The 22,941-nt window shown below is 41.4% G+C and overlaps 1 protein-coding gene across 1 annotated transcript; it reads right to left on the bottom strand.

Moving 5' to 3' along the window:
* Positions 1-1,916: 1,916 nt before the first annotated feature.
* On the bottom strand, positions 1,917-22,668 carry micu2 (mitochondrial calcium uptake 2). Its single transcript, XM_038292291.1, is given in 17 exon segments — positions 1,917-2,057; positions 4,711-4,735; positions 4,738-4,810; positions 4,812-4,867; positions 4,952-4,970; positions 4,972-5,004; positions 5,006-5,061; positions 5,116-5,321; positions 5,648-5,691; positions 5,693-5,749; positions 5,824-5,877; positions 6,721-6,803; positions 18,736-18,783; positions 18,861-18,936; positions 21,111-21,142; positions 21,897-22,032; positions 22,393-22,668. Coding segments are annotated over 17 exon segments (1,296 nt in total). The 5' UTR covers positions 22,594-22,668; the 3' UTR covers positions 1,917-1,960.
* Positions 22,669-22,941: the final 273 nt, after the last annotated feature.

Below are 22,941 nucleotides of genomic sequence, written 5' to 3'. Positions count from 1 at the left end.
TCGTTGAATGGTTTCCCACACATGGTGATTCTGAACAGGTAAATTCTACAATAAAGGACTATAGTCACAACTGCTTTATGCCTAGATTTCAGCAAAGTTTGCAGGATTAACCTGTTTTAACAGAAATCATCTAAAATCGGACGTCTTCAACAGGGGGTCCACAACTCTAGGGGGGGTCCATGGAGGTACTGCATGGGAGGTCACGAAAGTTTTGATTAGACTATTTTTTTATTCCCCCAAGCAAATTTTTATCCAACTAATTGAAAATGCTTTAAATACGCATTAACATGAATTCATTCAACACACTGTAGTTTAACAGATAAATGGAGGCAGATGTTATTCTGTCATCAATGCACACATACAGCGACACACAGCTCTTTCAAGCTGGGGCACTGTTTTCATTCACATAAAACAGAATCAGAAATACTGTAATAATCCAGGGAGGGAAGGAGATTACTTTCGTCACCGATCTCAATCTGTGATAGTAAACTATAGGACCACTTTGTTTACACACAATTTTATAACATTATAATTAGGAGGTCCCCGCTTCATCTCACCATCAGTTTGGGGTCCTTCTGCCCTGAAACATTGAGGAACTCTGATCTAAACATATTTCTGTTGCTTATAGAAGGGAACGGCGTCTGTAGTTAAAATAATCCCATGAATAAAGTTGCCAATGTTTAAATCAATTGTAGTAGAAACTAGTTTTTCAGTCCCTTCCATCATCAGTTTCATCAAATTAGTTGACGCTATGAAAATATAAAAATTTACACCTAACTGTTTATGGAGGCAAGAAAATAGCTGAAAACAACCAACAGTTTCACCTGAATTAAAATAATTCTAAATCAAAGAACATGGGATTTAAATCTGGGAAGAAAACAACCGGAATGAAAACAAGAAACCTTTAGGGAGGAACCAGACCGTTTAAAGCTGTCAAAGATGATATTATGAATTCCATATAATAAATTAATGTCCTAAAGAATCATAAACTTATTGGATAATCCAGACCAGAAAGTAAAAGCTTCACCCGATGTTTGTCCAGCTATTTCCGCTCCACATGTTAGGATGGGAGCATCGCCTCGTGTGGTTAAGATAACCAGATTTTATTTCTGGACCTGGATCCACCTCTGCCTAAACCTTTTTCTGATCAGACAAATCAATTCTATAATCAGGGTCTTGTTGGATATGTTTTGTCTAAAACTTAAAATTTGAAAAACATTGAAATTCCACACAAACCATTGAGAAGGCCAGAAGAATGGTCATACAGCAACCATGTAAATAAAAGCCATTTTTCTTCTCCGGATAGGGGACAGCCACAGGATGAATCCCTCGGTTGATAAAATGAAACTCCAGCCGCTCTGTAATAAATCGGTTTATGATGCGACTCCCACTCAGTACGTTCTGGTTCGCTCCATCCAGAAGCCGAATCCGAGTACCAGGCCTTTAAATGTTCGATTTAAATGTGACAAAATGTTTCTTTTTCGTCATGAGATCGGGTAAAGTCTTCTTAAAAATTGGAAAAATTAAAACTTGGATTTTTTTGAGTGCAAAAATGGCTGCTCTGAATAATATTATCACTGTGAAACGCGTGGTCACCACGTTCCTATGTGACTCATTCAGAGCGTTACCGACATTACAAGGACCTCTAATGTTATTTTTAATTTAACACAACTGTTTCTTTCCAGTCCTGAGATTAGGAGTCAAGTTTCGTAAAAACTGGAAAATTTTAAACTTGATTTTATTGCAGTGCAAAAATGGCTAAATAACAATAATCAGTATGTAAAATGTGGGTCAAACATCCCGAGCACAGAGACTTCAGGCAGTGTTTCATCATATATAAAGTGCTTAGGTTGGTCTTTATCGTATAATAAATGGTAGATGTTCTTTGCAGTGGTGGACAGTAGTGAGGCCATCAAAGATGGGACAGGTTGAGCGCATCAGATGGGAACAGGTGAGCGCATCAGTTGGGGCAGCCGCTGTCTCCCAGGGCCTCCTTAGCCCCCTTCAGGGGTCTCCTCTTCACACACTTCCCAGTAGCCAGAGATGCCGCTTTGATGCTGCACCGGCATCAGGTAGAACTTTACATAAACCGCAGGAAGAAAAAAAAAAACCCAAATATAGGTCAAGCTATATCTATTTTACATCATTTTTGTTTCAATATATTCATTATTTCGGGACTTTTCCTCAGTGGGAACATTTTAAAGCAAATTTATATATTTTTTTTTTACTACTGATCATTTTAAGAGGTGCACTAGTCAGTCAGGGAGGACGTCTGCAGTGGAGATGTCCAGAAGAAAGTGATTGATAGGTGGATAAAAAAAAAAAAAAAAATGATTTTATCGATGTTGAATTGATTCCTCTAACCATTTTTTGCAAAAATCAAATGTCTAGGAAATGAGATCGATTCTTTATATAGTGACCGCGCGTAACGCGTGTCGCTCACATTCAAAGGAGCGGAAAGATGCCTCAAAGATTAACTTTCAAGCGGACAGCTGCAATATTAGCCAATAGGTTGACTGAAAGGACATTAACAAAGGGGGCGATGACCACCCTGTGTTTTAATGCTACTTTGAAATATAAAGTTCAGATCAACTTCAGAATAAACACAAAAACCTGGTAGCAGCAAATGATTAGTTCTTCATGGCAGTAAAAAGTTTTCAGATGTTTCAAAACCTTTCCATAGGGTGGAGGTCTTCAAAAGGGGTCCTCGACCTAGGGGCTCCATGGTGGGTACTGCATGGGCATCTCAAAAGTTTTTTGGTTGATTAGACTGTTTTTTTTTTATATTCCACCCTGCCACTTTTTTCCACTAATTGGAATAACTTAATTGTATCACCACTAATTGTACTCTTCAAATACACATAACATGAATTCCACCACACTGTAGTAAACAGATAAATGGAGGGCAGATTATATCATTTCAGTGAATGACCACATTCAGTGAAACAGAGCTCCTTCAACGTCTGGGCACCGTCTCATTCCACAACACCTAACCAACAATGTGGATTCAGATTCGTTAATTAACTCCATATGGTACTACTGTGACTATAGGAACAGTTGGACTATATAACACTGTTTCATACAACATTTTATAATTGGAGGACCCTGCTCCATCTCGCCAATCAGTTTGGGGTTCCCTTGGGTCTAGAGAAAACATTGAAGACCCCTGCTATACGAAGAAAACTAAAAAACACTCTTTTATTATCACTGTAAGTACGGAAGAGCAAACAAAATTTGACTCTGCATTTAACCCATCCCCTTGGGGGGGGCAGTGGGTTGCCATTGTGCTGTAATCCAGGGAGAGCAGTGTGGAGGTCAGAAGATTGCGCAGTCAAGGGAGTTGGGGCCTTGATAATCAGAATCACAGGGCATTCGAAGCGACAATGCCTAACCACTAGGGCACCACTCCCAAAGCAGGCATTAGTGTGAAAGGGTCTTGCATAACGACCCTTCACTGGCAGCTCATTCCTCCCCCAGCTGGGATATGAAACCAGCTGGAGGGAAGGAGCTGTTGCAAAACCCTTCCTGTCTTGCAGGACGGGTGACTTACCACTAGCCAGCACTACACACAAATAACAGATCTATTTCTAACAACTACTGAACCTCATTCATCAACTGTGTGTTTTGTTACTGACCTCAACTCCACAATCCCTCTGGCCTTTTTATCATTGGTGAATTGAAAAACATTATCCAGAGGTTTGGTGCTACTGTTGTTGGTGTGATCTGTGGAGAACCTGTGACGTGTTGCAAGAGACAAGGATGGAACAGACAGGAGAAGGAATTACCTGGCTGCTTCTCACTAAACCCGATTTATTACGCAGACGCATGTATGACTCTACCCGTCTTTGATTCTCATTGTTCTCATTACTTTCCTGGACTCTGATTTCAGCCGATGCAGAAAACTCTTGGCTGGATAGCTAATGCTGGTCAATTTACTCTTCCCCATGTCTCCGGATTAAAAAAGTCAGCGGTGCATCACTCCACAGGTCACCTGCAGCAATCATTTTTATTGGTTCTGCTATCGGACGGAACCAATAATGCTTCCAGCGAGCTGTTTTGCTAAATTAAAAAATGATTGTCAATTTTTTAATGTTTCAACAGGTATAAACAAACAAATTGTGCTAACAATTTTCATACCTGATGAAAAGACTGATTTTAGACATTTTATTACAAATTAAGGTCTTTTTAGTTGCTATTAAAGGATTCAGGACCTTTTAATGAACCGTGAGAATGCCGATCAGCCATCTGCAATGATCCAAACTGGATTCCAAGGATACAGAAATAAATTCCATTGTATGAAATCACTCAAAATTAAAGTTTGACTAGGAAAAAGCTACGTTTTTTATTCCAATCAAAATTAACAGTAGCTTGAGGTGAAGATAAACTAGAATAGCTTGAGGCTATTGAGGGTTCAGCTCCCCATAATACTGCAGGTGTGATTGGCTGACTGCAGGGCGTCAGCTCTCACACGGCTGAGGCAGATTCAGGCCTGTTTGTGAAAGAAAGGGAAGGTTACTCTGCAGTCTGATTAGCATCAAGTTATTGAGATGAATTCAGTGGTGCGGAACAGCTTTCTTTTGTTGTCACGGTAGGTATTTAATTCTGCTCCCTTGTTGAGCAATACCGTATGCCAGGTATGATTCTGATCAAAGAACTTAGATATCCAGAAGGTATCCTTTGTTTTTACCAGGACTGTAAATAGGAAACTACTTCAAGCCTCTCAGTACACGGTCCTCATCACTCCCAGGAACTCCTTGTGACTCAGACAGTTGTCTCCATCCATGTCGAAGAGTTTGAACACGGTGTCCAGAAACGTTTTCGGAAAGCTCGTGACCTGTGGCGATCTTCACCGCTCGTTTAAACTGGGCTGCAGAGAAACAAGAAGAGTCTGCTCTCATCTTACTGCAAGAAGCATCATGGCTGCATCTGTCCAAGCAGCAGGAAGGCTTACACATTCCCACCGGACGGTTGGGCCTCGGTCACCATCTTCATAGAGAAGGCGAAAATCCTCCAGGTTGTTGGTGAACAGGCAGAAGGCTTTGAACTCCTCAAAACGTGATGCTCTGGAAGGGAAACATTCCTGTTGACTAAGCAGCCTTGATCATCCTGTCAGACAGAGGAAGGGTTTGAGTACCTGACCAGCAGGGATCTTCTTCCTCATGTTTTCCCAGTAGACTTCGTTATCCTCTTCGTTGGTGTAGTGAAGCAACCACTCTGCAAAGTCCTCCCGTCTCATCGTGTCCATACCTTTGGAGAACTGCAGGAACTCCATCTCCTGCACCTCAGCTTGGAGGTTCTTCCATGAATCTGAGCAACACAGACTGCTTACAGGACCTGGGACTGGTTGAGACCCAGAATCCTACTGGATCAAACCAGGAATGCTGCATGCAACACATTACGGCCTCTAAATGATTAATAAAAAAAGCTATTGTCCCAAATTCAATGGAAATCTATAGCTAATGAAGCTTCAAAACTTTCCAAAGAAATTCCCACAAATATACTGAACACCTGCATCGGAAAGATTAGAAACTATGTTATTATGTTTATTTAAAGATGAAATAATTAGAGATTCTAAGGACTGACTTATTTCAGTTTAAAATGCAGTTAGAGGTTTAAATCATGCTGATAAAAGGAAATCAGATTTAACTACCTGTGAAACTCTTTATACTTCAGCTTGTTGTATCCTTTTCTTTCCAAAGAAGTACGCCTGCAGGGATGTATTTACAGCTTCCGCTTCCTCTGCTGCTTTCTGCAATCATCCAGGAATTATCCTGTTTATCATAAAATCTAATACTGAGTCCCATAAAAACCGTCCGCACTCACCTCAGTGACGTCCTTTGAAGCTTTCAGTTTACTCTTTCCAATTATGTTCTTGAGCTGCAGCAGCAATAAAAAGAAAAAAAAAACTTTAAATGAAAGAAATGAAACTTTGATGAACTTTAGAAACTCTGTTTCATTGAATAAAAAAAAGTGCAAACATCAAGATAATGATAAAAAAACAAACAAAGGAGTTGGAGTTTGACAGGACTGTGCCTCGGAAAAGTATTCATAACTTATGACAAATGAACTGATGATAAACTTTCACTTTATTGTGATTTATGAATGAAAACAACCCAAAGTCTCCCAGGAAGGGTGTAAACCCCGGCCTTTGGAATTGCATTAAGATGTGAACTTTGACCAGGACGTTCTATTAAGTTCACAATGTGTGAATACTTTAATAAGGCGCCATATTTGCCCCTCCTCCTACCCGTGGGGAGTCTGCTTCCTTCTTATCACTTTTCAAACAAACAAAGTACAGATTGATTGTGGTTTCAATCAATTCCAAAGCCAAAGCAGAGCTTCTGGTCACTAGAACATAATGAATGCAAAAACAATGCCATCTGAATGGATGCTCTGTTCTCAAACATAGAAAACAAGCTGCAGGAAAGGGCATCATTGCCGTTTTTCTTTGTTTGAAGCAGCATAAAATATCAGGAGGCTTCAAACAAACGGGAGAAAGATGAAGGACGACCTCAGACAAACAACAGCTTTTCATCTCTTCCTCACCTTCACATGGAGCCTGGATTCATACTTACAGCTGCAGTAGCATCAGTAGAGCTCTTGGCAGCATTAAAATGCAATAATTTCACCTTTAATTGCATATTCACATTTCAAATATTGAAGCCATAGTATTTTAGCCCAGAGTGACATCACAGATGACTAATGAAAACAACGTCTTACCTTGAGAAATTCTTTCTTGTCCACCTGCTCATTGCCGTCCACGTCCAGCATTTGAAAAGCTATGTGGAATCCTGTACGCGGCTCTGCAACCATAACAGTCAGCTGATCAAGAAACGTTTAGCTTTGCACCGTTTACCAAACTCTAGACATTTGGCCTCCGTTTGATGACCTGAAATCAGTGAGAACACTTCAGTGCATCTGCATGCCAGAAGTGATGTCTGAATACCGTATTTTCACGACCATAAGGCGCACCGGACTAAAAGGCGCAGTCTCAGTTATGTGTCCCATTTCTGTATTTAACACACACATAAGGCGCACCGGACTATAGGGCGCGTTTTTTATATACAGGTACATGTCCTCTACTACCTTTAAATACCTCTACTGCGTATTTAAAAATACAGCGGGGGCAAAACTGAGTATGACTGTGCTTTATTCATGTATTTATTACAAAGTATATTAATCAAACCTGGCAGCTGGCCGTGGGGACAGACACATCGCAGATGACACAGCGCTGTGATCACTCCTAAATTAACTTAAAATCCTGAAACCTGCGACGGAATATGTTCGCTTTTATTACCGGTATCCTGGTGCCTGCAGCTAAAATTTTTAGATGAAAAACACCTGCCAGCAGCCGCGGTGATCGAAAGGATTTTACTGTGGTGCACCGCTGGTATGTGGGGGTCTGAGCGCCTCCGACAGAAATAGATAATCTGGATGAACTGACTGCAATTATTAAGTTTTCAGGTGGCCTTTCTCACTTAAAAACATATTAAAAACTACTTTATTCCCCTGATCACACCCAAATATAGCTGCAAGATTTAGATTATTTAGATGAAAAAAACACCTGCCAGCCACCGCGCTGAAGAGGGGAGACGCGCTCAGAGGTGCTGTTGAATTAAGTTTTCAGGTAGAAAAATACAGCTGGAGCAAACTGAGTATGATTGTGCTTTATTCATGTATTTTTTAAACAAAGTATTAATCAAACCCATCAAAGTCATCATCCTCTGTTATCCTCAGCATTCCTCTGAATAAAACAGCTGCACTAAATCAGACATCCCCAGTTTCCCCTTCTTTGCTGTCAGGGGTCACTTTCCGTGCAGGCGGCTCCTCAGAATAATGCCGGCTTTTGCGAAAGCTTGAACAACAGACCCAGCAGACACAGTCCATCTACAATCCATCCGCAAACGGTGGCGTAACTTCCCCGGCGCTGCCTTCCTTTTTATCATGAAACTGTGGTCTCAGTCTGTCATCCATCGCTCCCGCCGCTGCAGCATTACTCTGAACGGCCCGCTTCACACCGATGTCGAGCGGTTGTTGAAGTTCCTTTGTCAGACCCCGGGATAACGGGGGAGCACAGCGTTTATTTGATTCACCTTTTTTTCAAAATCGGCTGTGAGATGGGCACCCCAGCGATGGTGATGCGTGGAAAAAAACCACCTAGTTTCTAAAGATACACCTGCCTCAGCCACGCATCCACCCAGCCTTTTCATTTGCGTTAATATATATGTCATCAGAGCGCTGTCTGTCTCGCTGTCAGCTCCCAGATCAGCTTCTCTGATTGGTTGATGCGGCGCGTCCAGCAGCAAAACTTACATTTTTCCATCTGAGCAGCAGCAGCGCGTTGGCGGTGCATCAGATGCTTAAACGCCCCCGACGTGCTGCACCAAACGCGCTGGGGGAAACCTTTTGCTGCGCCTATACGCGCGTCAACCATTGACTTTGCTTTGTAAACTCGCTGCTTCTGCTGCACCTGCTGGGTCGGTTCACACCGATGTGAGGGTTGAACAGCGAGCACAGGGTTAATTTGTTTCCCATGTTTTTCACATCAGTTTGTCAGATGGGCACGCATGGAGTTACATATTAACAGCGATGGTGAGGGGTGGAAAAAAAACACCTGGTCTCCTTACATTCACCCACTCTTTCTTTTCATCTCCTCAATGAGGTGGTCTCAAAGTCGCAGTTACAACACACATAGGGCGCACCGCACCATAGGGGCACCGCACATTTTGAGGGAAAAAAAGACGTTTAAGTGCGCCTTATAGTCGTGAAAATACGGTACTAGAAGAAGCTAGGACAACAGAGGGGTTAGCATCGTTCCTGGTGCCAATGCAGTTAGCATGAGGAGCTCCTGATGTCCCTAAACTCTGCATCAAGAGAATGCCAAGAGTGTGCGAAGCAGTAAAGCAAAGGGGGGAAACTTTGAAGAACCTAGAATATAAGACATATTTAGGCCCGAGCAGCTCACCGCTGCGAGAGCCTATTGTTCCTGTATCGTTTATTAGGCCCGAGCAGCTCACCGCTGCGAGAGCCTATTGTTCCTGTATCGTTTGTTATTAGGCCCGAGCAGCTCACCGCTGCGAGAGCCTATTGTTCCTGTATCGTTTGTTATTATTATTATTATTTCTTATTTTTCTCCGCGTAAAAGAAACAGCATTTTGGAGGCTTTAGCATGTTCAAAAACTCACCAAACTTGGCAGTAAATTGTCCCCCTAGTGAAATTTACGTATGATAATGGAATCCAAAATGGGCGTGGCCAAATGGCTCTACAGCGCCCCCTAACGTGAGTTGGGGAAAACCGTAAGTCACAGAGATTTGAGATTTGGCAGGTGCATAGATCTCACCAAATCATGAAAAAAGTTACATTATGGGTATGCTCTAAAACCTACAGGAAGTCAGCCATTTTGGCTCAAAGGCCGATTTTTGGCACTTTTTCAATTTTGTTGACGTCGAACTTTCGCGAACTCCTCCTAGGGACGGTGAGCCATCGGCTTCAAACTTGGCATGTATGCAGATAAGGCATGTGAGATCCAAACTTATCAAACTTTTTGAGTTTTCCAGCATTTTAAAGGGGTGTGGCCAGGCCTCGAAGTTGGCGTACTCGCCAACATTTTCAAAATGCAATAACTTTTACATATGAAACTGAAATGACACGAAACCTGGTAGTATTAATCCTCTCTCGGTTCCCAACAAAACTGTATGTTAAAACTGTTACATAATTGAAGCCACGCCCCCTGAGAACCGGAAGTCACGTTTTTTACTTGGAATGGTCCCTCTCTGTCCTACTTGACCTCATCAACCTAAAACTGTGTCAGCAGACAGACAACATGTTGTCCTAACTTCGTTTAAGGCACAGAGAGCTTTAGTCAAATGGTGTTGCCGTGGCGCCATGGCGAAGTGAGGCGTTTCGCCATGAAAATACGATTGGCTCTCATTTCCTCATTTATAATCAGATCTGCACCAAAATCACAAGAGATGATCCTAGTCCAACTCCAAACAGGAATCCAGAGCAATATTTTGTGGGCGGGGCTTAATTTTCCTACAGCGCCCCCTAGAAATAACAAACTTCAAACCACCAGCCCCAAGCCGTTTTTAGTCCTAGAATATTGAAACTTTGAACACATTTGCACCTCATCAGGCCCTAACTAAAAGCCTCTTGGACCCATGGTCTAAACCCCACCGGAAGTCGGCCATTTTGAATTTCATTTTACTCTGTTGTGAAAGCACTGACCTCTTTTCAAAAAATTGTATAAAATCAGTATTTTATCCAAATGAGCTAAAACTTTCAAAATACGTTCTTTACAAAGCCTGCTGTAAGCTGGTTACAATAGCAAAGCGCTTCTTTAAAGTCCGTCACTCTGATTTTTCAAAAGTTTGCGTTCTCGCCTAATAGTTGGCCAAGTGGACAGATAATGCCAGGAAATAATTCAGCCCCTAGCCATGCTCATTCCTAGGATAATGAAATTTGGCACACATCTGTATGAGCTCTCCACCTACAAAAAGTTTCATTGGAGCCATGGTCTAAACCTCTCATGAAGTCGGCCATTTTGAATCAAACGGTACCCTTATGAAAATAGAATCACTATGTTAAAATATTTCTAAAAAATCAGTTGTTTTCCCAAAAGAGCTAGGACTTTTGGAATATATTCCTCTAATCGCTACTTGTTTGATGGTAAACACAGCATAGCTCTTCTTAAAAGTCCGTCACTCTGATTTTTCAAAAGTTTGTGTTAACAGGAAATTGTTGTATCTCAAAAAGTTTTATAGCAATCCTAGCCAAATTTGGAACAGTTATTTATCCTTTGATTATAGAAAAGACTGCCAAGTTTGGCGTGAATCTATGCATGTTTGAGCATCTTATGGGGTTTTCAACTGCCGCAGTATAAGGCATTCAAGTTTAAAGATTTTTCTTTCTTTAAATTATTTAATAAATCATCTAAAAAAAATCTAGGACATGCAAGATGTGTTCCTTGACATTTGTGATTTTTTTCGGGATTTTATTGCAAACTATGGATTTTTAATGATTTTTTTTGTTTTGAGTAGAGTCGGCCATTTTGAATTACATTTCACCCTGTTGTGAAATCACGGACCTCTTTTCAAAAAATTGTATAAAATCAGCCTTTTATCCAAATGAGCTAAAACTTTCAAAATACGTTCTTTACAAAGCCTGCTGTAAGCTGGTTACAATAGCAAAGCGCTTCTTTAAAGTCTGTCACTCTGATTTTTCAAACGTTTGCGTTCTTGCCTAATAGTTGGTCAAGTGGACAGATAATGCCAGGATATATTTTTCAACTGCCGCAGTATAAGGCATTCACGTTTAAAGATTTTTCTTTCTTTGAATTATTTAATAAATCATCTAAAAAAGAATCTAGGACATGCAAGATGTGTTCCTTGACATTTGTGATTTTTTTCGGGATTTTATTGCAAACTATGGATTTTTTAATGATTTTTTTTGTTTTGAGTAGGGTGTATTACCGCTAACCGTGGGTTTTGGCAGTGCTGTTTCTCCATCTTTTGAACATATACTTTTGACCCACCAACTGAGATGGCTACAGCATCTATCTGACAGATGAGATTCATCCCAGATATTATCTTTTATCCCTAGTTTAACCCTTCCTGACCAAAGCTGTGGTTGTCTCCGGCTGGTCCAGAGGTGAAGCGTGGAGCTTTTTCCGCTGGCTGGGAAGGTGCAAGGGGGCAGTGGTCACTCACCTCCCGCGGTCGCGATAGGCCGAGCGGAGAAAGAGGAGGATGAAGAGGAGCAGCACAGGGTGATGAAGAGGATGAGGGGAAGCAGCAGCAGGCATAGGCTGAAGAGCAGGAGCATAGGCTGGGAAGGAGCGTGGAGCCGGCGGTCGCTTGGTTCCCGCGGTCGCGACATACCAGGCGGTGCGAGCTGCGAGGGCCGTCAATACCGCTCGCGGTTTTAATTATTATTATTATTTATTATTTTTCTCCGCGTAAAAGAAACAGCATTTTGGAGGCTTTAGCATGTTCAAAAACTCACCAAACTTGGCAGTAAATTGTCCCCCTAGTGAAATTTACGTATGATAATGGAATCCAAAATGGGCGTGGCCAAATGGCTCTACAGCGCCGCCTAACGTGAGTTGGGGAAAACCGTAAGTCACAGAGATTTGAGATTTGGCAGGTGCATAGATCTCACCAAATCATGAAAAAAGTTACATTATGGGTATGCTCTAAAACCTACAGGAAGTCAGCCATTTTGGCTCAAAGGCCGATTTTTGGCACTTTTTCAATTTTGTTGACGTCGAACTTTCGCGAACTCCTCCTAGGGACGGTGAGCCATCGGCTTCACACTTGGCATGTATGCAGATAAGGCATGTGAGATCCAAACTTATCAAACTTTTTGAGTTTTCCAGCATTTTAAAGGGGTGTGGCCAGGCCTCGAAGTTGGCGTACTCGCCAACATTTTCAAAATGCAATAACTTTTACATATGAAACTGAAATGACACGAAACCTGGTAGTATTAATCCTCTCTCGGTTCCCAACAAAACTGTATGTTAAAACTGTTACATAATTGAAGCCACGCCCCCTGAGAACCAGAAGTCACCTTTTTTACTTGGAATGGTCCCTCTCTGTCCTACTTGACCTCATCAACCTAAAACTGTGTCAGCAGACAGACAACATGTTGTCCTAACTTCGTTTAAGGCACAGAGAGCTTTAGTCAAATGGTGTTGCCGTGGTGCCATGGCGAAGTGAGGCGTTTCGCCATGAAAATACGATTGGCTCTCATTTCCTCATTTATAATCAGATCTGCACCAAAATCACAAGAGATGATCCTAGTCCAACTCCAAACAGGAATCCAGAGCAATATTTTGTGGGCGGGGCTTAATTTTCCTACAGCGCCCCCTAGAAATAACAAACTTCAAACCACCAGCCCCAAGCCGTTTTTAGTCCTAGAATATTGAAACTTTGAACACATTTGCACCTCATCAGGCCCTAACTAAAAGCCTCTTGGACCCATGGTCTAAACCCCACCGGAAGTCGGCCATTTTGAATTTCATTTTACTCTGTTGTGAAAGCACTGACCTTTTTTCAAAAAATTGTATAAAATCAGCCTTTTATCCAAATGAGCTAAAACTTTCAAAATACGTTCTTTACAAGGCCTGCTGTAAGCTGGTTACAATAGCAAAGCGCTTCTTTAAAGTCCGTCACTCTGATTTTTCAAAAGTTTGCGTTCTCGCCTAATAGTTGGTCAAGTGGACAGATAATGCCAGGAAATAATTCAGCCCCTAGCCATGCTCATTCTTAGGATAATGAAACTTGGCACACATCTGTATGAGCTCTCCACCTACAAAAAGTTTCATTGAAGCCATGGTCTAAACCTCTCATGAAGTCGGCCATTTTGAATCAAACAGTACCCTTATGAAAATAGAATCACTATGTTAAAATATTCCTAAAAAATCAGTTGTTTTCCCAAATGAGCTACGACTTTTGGAATATATTCCTCTAATCGCTAATTGTTTGATGGTAAACACAGCATAGCTCTTCTTAAAAGTCCGTCACTCTGATTTTTCAAAAGTTTGTGTTAACAGGAAATTGTTGTATCTCAAAAAGTTTTATAGCAATCCTAACCAAATTTGGAACAGTTATTTATCCTTTGATTATAAAAAAGACTGCCGAGTTTGGCGTGAATCTATGCATGTTTGAGCATCTTATGGGGTTTTCATCCGCCACAGTATATGGCATTCAAGTTTAAAGATTTTTCTTTCTTTAAATTATTTAATAAATCATCTAAAAAAAATCTAGGACATGCAAGATGTGTTCCTTGACATTTGTGAGTTTTTTCGGGATTTTATTGCAAACTATAGATTTTTAATGAATTTTTTTGTTTTGAGTAGAGTCGGCCATTTTGAATTACATTTCACCCTGTTGTGAAATCACGGACCTCTTTTCAAAAAAGTGTATAAAGTTAGCCTTTTATCCAAATGAGCTAAAACTTTCAAAAATACGTTCTTTACAAAGCCTGCTGTAAGCTGGTTACAATAGCAAAGCGCTTCTTTAAAGTCTGTCACTCTGATTTTTCAAACGTTTGCGTTCTTGCCTAATAGTTGGTCAAGTGGACAGATAATGCCAGGATATATTTTTCAACTGCCGCAGTATAAGGCATTCACGTTTAAAGATTTTTCTTTCTTTGAATTATTTAATAAATCACCTAAAAAAGAATCTAGGACATGCAAGATGTGTTCCTTGACATTTGTGATTTTTTTGGGGATTTTATTGCAAACTATGGATTTTTTAATGATTTTTTTTGTTTTGAGTAGGGTGTAATACCGCTAACCGTGGGTTTTGGCAGTGCTGTTTCTCCATCTTTTGAATATATACTTTTGACCCACCAACTGAGATTGCTACAGCAAATATCTGACAGATGAGATTCATCCCCAGATATTATCTTTTATCCCTAGTTTAACCCTTCCTGACCAAAGCTGTGGTTGTCTCCGGCTGGTCCAGAAGTGAAGCGTGGCACTTTTTCCGCTGGCTGGGAAGGAGCAAGGGGGCAGCGGTCACTCACCTCCCGCGGTCGCGATAGGCCGAGCGGAGAAAGAGGAGGATGAAGAGGAGCAGCACAGGGTGATGAAGAGGATGAGGGGAAGCAGCAGCAGGCATAGGCTGAAGAGCAGGAGAATAGGCTGGGAAGGAGCGTGGAGCCAGCGGTCGCTTGGTTCCCGCGGTCGCGACATACCAGGCGGTGCGAGCTGCGAGGGCCGTCAATACCGCTCGCGGTTTTAATTATTATTATTATTTATTATTTTTCTCCGCTTAAAAGAAACAGCTTTTTGGAGGCTTTAGCATGTTCAAAAACTCACCAAACTTGGCAGTAAATTGTCCCCCTAGTGAAATTTACGTATGATAATGGAATCCAAAATGGGCGTGGCCAAATGGCTCTACAGCGCCCCCTAACGTGAGTTGGGGAAAACCGTAAGTCACAGAGATTTGAGATTTGGCAGGTGCATAGATCTCACCAAATCATGAAAAAAGTTACATTATGGGTATGCTCTAAAACCTACAGGAAGTCAGCCATTTTGGCTCAAAGGCCGATTTTTGGCACTTTTTCAATTTTGTTGACGTCGAACTTTCGCGAACTCCTCCTAGGGACGGTGAGCCATCGGCTTCAAACTTGGCATGTATGCAGATAAGGCATGTGAGATCCAAACTTATCAAACTTTTTGAGTTTTCCAGCATTTTAAAGGGGTGTGGCCAGGCCTCGAAGTTGGCGTACTCGCCAACATTTTCAAAATGCAATAACTTTTACATATGAAACTGAAATGACACGAAACCTGGTAGTATTAATCCTCTCTCGGTTCCCAACAAAACTGTATGTTAAAACTGTTACATAATTGAAGCCACGCCCCCTGAGAACCGGAAGTCACGTTTTTTACTTGGAATGGTCCCTCTCTGTCCTACTTGACCTCATCAACCTAAAACTGTGTCAGCAGACAGACAACATGTTGTCCTAACTTCGTTTAAGGCACAGAGAGCTTTAGTCAAATGGTGTTGCCGTGGCGCCATGGCGAAGTGAGGCGTTTCGCCATGAAAATACGATTGGCTCTCATTTCCTCATTTATAATCAGATCTGCACCAAAATCACAAGAGATGATCCTAGTCCAACTCCAAACAGGAATCCAGAGCAATATTTTGTGGGCGGGGCTTAATTTTCCTACAGCGCCCCCTAGAAATAACAAACTTCAAACCACCAGCCCCAAGCCGTTTTTAGTCCTAGAATATTGAAACTTTGAACACATTTGCACCTCATCAGGCCCTAACTAAAAGCCTCTTGGACCCATGGTCTAAACCCCACCGGAAGTCGGCCATTTTGAATTACATTTTACTCTGTTGTGAAAGCACTGACCTCTTTTCAAAAAATTGTATAAAATCAGTATTTTATCCAAATGAGCTAAAACTTTCAAAATACGTTCTTTACAAAGCCTGCTGTAAGCTGGTTACAATAGCAAAGCGCTTCTTTAAAGTCCGTCACTCTGATTTTTCAAAAGTTTGCGTTCTCGCCTAGTAGTTGGCCAAGTGGACAGATAATGCCAGGAAATAATTCAGCCCCTAGCCATGCTCATTCCTAGGATAATGAAATTTGGCACACATCTGTATGAGCTCTCCACCTACAAAAAGTTTCATTGGAGCCATGGTCTAAACCTCTCATGAAGTCGGCCATTTTGAATCAAACGGTACCCTTATGAAAATAGAATCACTTTGTTAAAATATTTCTAAAAAATCAGTCGTTTTCTCAAAAAAGCTAGGACTTTTGGAATATATTCCTCTAATCGCTACTTGTTTGATGGTAAACACAGCATAGCTCTTCTTAAAAGTCCGTCACTCTGATTTTTCAAAAGTTTGTGTTAACAGGAAATTGTTGTATCTCAAAAAGTTTTATAGCAATCCTAGCCAAATTTGGAACAGTTATTTATCCTTTGATTATAGAAAAGACTGCCAAGTTTGGCGTGAATCTATGCATGTTTGAGCATCTTATGGGGTTTTCAACTGCCGCAGTATATGGCATTCAAGTTTAAAGATTTTTCTTTCTTTAAATTATTTATTAAATCATCTAAAAAAAATCTAGGACATGCAAGATGTGTTCCTTGACATTTGTGATTTTTTTCGGGATTTTATTGCAAACTATGGATTTTTAATGATTTTTTTTGTTTTGAGTAGGGTGTATTACCGCTAACCGTGGATTTTGGCGGTGCTTTTTCTCCTTCTTTTGAACATATACTTTTGACCCACCACCTGAGATGGCCGCAGCGTCTATCTGACAGATGAGATTCCTCCCAGATATTATATTTAATCTATAGTTTAACCCTTCCTGACCAACGCTGTGGTTGTCTTCTGCTGGTCCAGAGGTGAAGCGTGGAGCTTTTTCCGTCGGCTGGGAAGGTGCAAGGGGGCGGTGGTCGCTTGGCTCCCGCGGTCGTGATAGGCCGAGCGGAGAAAGAGGAGGATGAAGAGGAGCAGCACAGGGTGATGAAGAGGATGAGGGGAAGCAGCAGCAGGCATAGGCTGAATAGCAGGAGAATAGGCTGGGAAGGAGCGTGGAGCCGGCGGTCGCTTGGTTCCCGCGGTCGCGACATACCAGGCGGTGCGAGCTGCGAGGGCCGTCAATACCGCTCGCGGTTTTAATTTTAGTTGTTTCATACTATAATTCCACGTTTTCCATTCATAGTTTTTATGCCTTCAGTGTGAATTTACAATTTTCATAGTCATGAAAATAAAGAAAACTCTTTGAATGAATGAATTGCTCTGTACCGTTAAAGTAGCATACATTTGGAAATGTGAACAGCAACCTAAAAAAAAAAAAAAAAATCAGATTTCACAAAAAATTGGAATTGAGCTTTAAGGCCTGCAGTGTGAACGTAGCCTTAGAGGTATGCAAAAATAAACTAGGAGGAAAATCATTTAGTGATCAGGCTCCCATGTTTTGTTCACAATGAAGACACTCACTGCTGGGAATTGATACAATTTCCACAATTCCGATTCCCTTATCGATTCTGTGAAACGATTCCGATTCCTTATCGATTCTGTGAAACAATGAACTTGGTAAGTGAACGGTGACTTTTGTCTACCTTCGCCTGGGACTTTCTATTTCTGCCTGCCTCGGTGAAAACAGAAGGCAGTGAACGGGAGCTGCCAGCCTCTGAGCCAGCCAGGCTACCCGTCTCATCACAGTCATCTAAATTTAATGGAGAAGGCATCCGTTTAATGAAAAAGCATTACTGTACAATTTCGGGAAATAAACTCATCTCCCCCTGGTTTAAATAAACAAGTGTCCCCTTTCTCTCGCTCCCTGAACTGTGGAGCAACTTCGTAGCATGTTTAATAACCCCAAAGAGAGGTAGGAAACTGGTTGATTTCCTGAAATGGCATATGATTTACTAGGAACCACATTAAGCACAGCCAGTGATATAAAACTAGCTACTTACAAAAAGATTTGACTTTCATGCTGGTCGTAACTTTAGCTTCTGTCCGAAAGCATTAAAAACACGGCAATCATTTAAATGTATGCCATGTTGTGTGCGCAGGTGTTTCTGCATGTTGGATGCATTTCCTCCCGCGGATGTAATTGCTTCTTTGCAATGATTGCAGAGCGCCTTGTTGCCATCTTTCTCTTCCTTAAAATGAAGCCAAACTTTCTATCGCTTCACCCGATGGGACGCCATTTTTTTGTTCTGTTTTTCTAGACTTACGCCTGGTCACGTCGTACTTGCTTACTGAATGCCGTGTGCGTAACTTGGTAAAAAAAAACGTGAAGTAAGTCGTGCGCTAGGCTCTGGTGCTGCCTGGAATCATTAAGCGAGCTGCCAAACGGTGCCATGGAATTGGAACACACGGAACCGGTTCTGAACAGGAACCCGTTTTTGATTCCCATCCCTCTCACTAAAAAAATCAGATTTGAAGTAGAATGACTAAATTTAACAACTCGCCCGAAAATGTCAGTGATATTCATTTTGCTGTTCTTCAAAAATAAAAACCCTTTAAATATTTAAAAAATATAAAGGAAAATCTGACTGAATTGTTTTATTAAAAAGACAAACTGTAATTCAATTTAACTCTTTAATATTGGACCAAAATATAAATAAATCCTTATGGTCTTTGAAGCTGCCTTTATCATTACGGTTCTCAGCATACGTAGGTCCAACATTTGGTTTAATATCAGAGTTTCTCCTTAAACACATGAAAAGCAGCTCAGCGGGTGGTGAAATCAGCACTTACTGGTCAGGATGGTCAGCAGGAAGAGATACTCTGTGTAGGAAATCAAACCTGAAAGGCAGGAGGAAATATGCTGAAATGAAGAATAACCAGCTGCTAGATGTGACACTGAAGGCAGGAGAGCTCACCATTATCTCCCAGGTTCCTGAACAGATCGCTGCCAGGACGAGCTTTAGAGGCAGCCGCCAACATGTTGTCCACGTCCTGCCAATAACCCACCATGAGACACCTGAACCATCAACCTATAGCTCCGCCCCCTTTCCACTGAAAGCTGCGGCTTTAATTCATCATGTTCCTGTTCCGTTAGTTTGAAAGGACAATCATGCAAATCGGTGTAGCCACGTGGTTTCTAAAAACCTAAACAACAGCACATGTTGGAGCGAGATCATGAGCGCAGCCGCACACGCTGAGGGTCTGACGTGTTTCCGTACGAACTGTCCCTCCTCCTCCTGCTGCTGCTAGATAAGATGAGAACATGTGAGAAGAACCTCTTACTGTGACTGCACGCCACGTCCCACAGACCTTATTGGCTAACAGCCTCCAGCACTGACACTGCAGAGTCTTTTTTGGCTCCACATGGAGCCAAAAAAGACTCAGTGCTCCTTCAGCCTCCTGCAGTCCTGCTTCATTATTTTTCTTTAGCTTGTCCAGCACCTGCTTTGAGGTCTGCAGAGCGTTTCTTTCGGCCAGTTTGGCTGCAGTCGTGGCGTCGAGGTGATCACTGTGCATCGATGACTCAAACTCTCACTAAAAATTTAAATCAAAGCTGGACCTCATCATCCGTCCAGCACCGCAGCTTCTCCTCCTCTGCTCCATCATGCATTGAAGAAATTGGACAATATTAAACTACACAGTTGCAAAAACGTCCGTTTGTGTGTGTTGGCTGTTACAAAACAAAAACGGCGGTTTAAAGATGGTGCCAGACAGTCCACCCCATAGATATAATATAAGGCTGAATCACAAACGCCTTCCTAACACTAACCCTTCACTAGCAGTCCCACTCTCAGCTGTGGAAGGCGCCTGGATAGAAGGGAGGGGGGTATAAACGAGAATGGGACGGGTGTTTCCCTCCAACGGACAAGGAAAGCAGTCATTGCTATGGCAACACAGTGAGGATCCAGCTCTGTTACGCAGGTTAACATAACATTAAACATTTGTCCCTTTCTTAAATCAAATCTATACGGTCAGATAAAACTATCTCAAAGAGGATCTTTCAGTTTGGAATTAATTAGGTTTTTTCCATAAACTAACTAAATTTTCTGTCAGTGTGACGAAGGTGCAGCAAATCAGCGGAACTTACATTTGGAGGAACGCGTTTCCTCCGCCACCAGGCCGCTAATACACATGCTGCTGAATACCAGAGAGCCTGCAAGTGATGCAGACTCGCTATTTAAGGGCTGAACGGTCCCCTTGCCCTACACACTATGGGGTTTGGGACGGTCCTTAATGTGGCAGACCCTCCACGCAAACGGCGGGTTGGGGTTAGGGCCCGGTTTGGGATTGGGCCACAATATCAGACAAGACCCAGCATTCAACGCTTTCATCTAACGGAGCTAAAGTTATTTTTTGACGCCATCTTGGGAAGGTCAACAGCACCGCTCTATAATGTGTTGAGCAGGAACAGAATCAGTTTTAATCATCTTAAACTCGCTGAATATTATTTTCATGGTTATGTTTTTTTCTTTGCTGACAACAAACTAATGGCTCAGTGCATTTAAATATTCTTGATGTTAAAAATGTCCACAGTTGTATATTGATTATCTATTCTTGAGATGCACAGTATTTATATATGTAAAAACACTGCATAGAACAGTATTTTTTTAATATTTTTTTTAAACTCCGTAACTTAATCTTTTATTTTTATACACTTTTTAAGGTCCACATTTGTGTGACCACTTTTGCTATAAACAGTTGCAGCTGTAAAGCCACAACTTACTCATTGTGGGACAATAAAGAGATTATATATATATATATATATATATATATATATATATATATATATATATATATATATATATATATATATATATATGCTGTTTATTCAGTAATGTCCGTAATATGCTGCACAGTGCTGAGGCATCCTCCTTCTGTTGTACTTCAACCAGCAGATTAGGGTAGCAGTTCGACCTCCCCAAGATGGCGCTTGTAATTTCTGCAGTCAATGCGGGGTTTATTCTCTTATATCAGGTCTATGGTCCATGCATCATTGCTCCCTGCAGCCCCCCTTTAAAATCCCGACTAAGCAGAGAAAAGTACGGGTAGCTTGAAGGACCAAAATGCGGTTCATGTAAATATGCAGGTTATTCTGTGGAGAACGGCACTTCTGAGTGCAAAAGGGGCTGAAGTTTACTTTTCAGACGGTGAGACTGTGAGCATACCTGTGCTGTTAGGATTCTCTTCTGGAGCTTTCCTAGAAAAAAGCAAACAGAGGACCTATCAGTAACCACAGAGGGCTGCAACTGTAACCAAGAGGAAAACCTCTGAACGATGCATTATTAATATCATTATATATGTTTTTCTTTATATCTGAATGTCTACAGAGAAAAAAAAGCATGCATAACAGAAGAAAGATGGTGATGGAGTTTAGTCCTTAGAATATGATCTGTATATTCACACATGAATGTGTGAGATTTACCTTAGAAGGTCATGTTGCAGGTTCTAACAAGTTTGTCATAATTTAATAAATGCAATCCTTTAGAACATCAGGCCTGCAGTGTACACTGAATAATTAAGCCAAAAAATGAAATTGTGATTTTTTGTTTTTTCAACCAACAGTTTTGAGATTTTATTTAGACTTTTTCTCTGCACCAATCACACGATGCTGGCTTTCATTGTCTTAGTGACCTCGGAAGTTTGGGTCCATCATGGCAGGACGTTAACTGTTGTGTTAATTAGAGCTCATTTCTCGTAATGCTATGATTTTTGAACCAACAACCAACAAATAAAGCGAGAAAGTAAGTGTCTTAATTCATTGTATGTAAAGTGGCCTAAATTGAGTTCCTCTGCAATTTAAAAATTGCATCTTGCCACTGAGGCATGGCATCCAGCTTCCTGCTACCCTAGAAACAGCGTTGAGTCTTAAGAAAAGATATTAGCTAGAATAGAGACATTTAACAGGATTGTTTAGTGTTAATAGGAGTGTAATCACAGTAAATTGTCCTTACGGTCCACTTGTTCCAGCATGACAGAGAACAGGAAGTCTCTTGGGGTCATGTAGGGCTCCATATCATACATCACTGAGGCAAACTGGATGAAGCGGATCTTTCTGGCAGACAGATGAGAAGCTGCAGGTTCCTGCAACTTTAAAAAGGAGAGATGTGATCAGATATGTCCTCTGATTGAATGTTACTGTTTCTAATGAAGTTCCTGAATGCCAATAAAAAAATGATATTTTTAAGCCAATTACTCCCTATTTCAAACTTAAGATTTATTTTACCACTAGGTGCAATAAACGAAAACAGTTTTATGTACTTTATGCACCACCCGGCAGATGCCGCTAGAGGGCGCTGGTTTCGCACAGCTCAGTGTTTACCTCTTTAAAAGCAATGTCTACTTCTTTTATTCACTTTATTGTGGTCTTTAAAACGGGTTATCATATATGTTTATTCGATAAAGTTTTTTTTTTTAATCTAAAGAAGCATTTGCGGAAGGTGTTCTTACTCTTTCTTCCTCTGCCAGAACAGCGAAGGGAAGCGTCCTGCTGTTAGCATGATGGCGGCAGTACAACCAGAGGCTCCCGCTTCCAATAACAGAGCCGAGAAGACCTGAACCCACAGCGCGGAATGATGTGGAGGTTTTCAGCAGTCGAGAGCTCCTCGCTACGTTCCTTAACAGGGCGGCGAACTTTCCCCAGCTGGCCATTTTCAGGAAGCTACCTGGTTGCGCAAACGCGACGGCTTCCGTAGCTACCTTGGCCTGGGTTGCCAGGTCTGACAGACAGTTCCATATGTTGGTATTAATGGACTGAAATAGGCTGTTCATGTTACTCCACATAATGTGATGTTATATATTTGATATACCAGATAGCCTTTATGGGAGGAATAGGAAGTTTATAACAAAAGGTTATAAAGATTTGAAAAGCAGCTTTGTCCTTAGGAACTGTTTCTGACTTCAATTAAGGAGATTCTGGCCAATGCAATGCTTCAGTATTCTTACAAATCCTGTGTTTCCAACTATTTGTATTGAAAATGATAACTTTGTGGATTCAAA

Source organism: Cyprinodon tularosa, unplaced genomic scaffold (genome assembly GCF_016077235.1).
Source record: "Cyprinodon tularosa strain WSP-4 unplaced genomic scaffold, ASM1607723v1 ctg31, whole genome shotgun sequence".
Taxonomy (NCBI): domain Eukaryota; kingdom Metazoa; phylum Chordata; class Actinopteri; order Cyprinodontiformes; family Cyprinodontidae; genus Cyprinodon; species Cyprinodon tularosa.
Note: the sequence above shows the minus strand (reverse complement) of the source record. Positions and strands in the feature narration are given on the sequence as shown.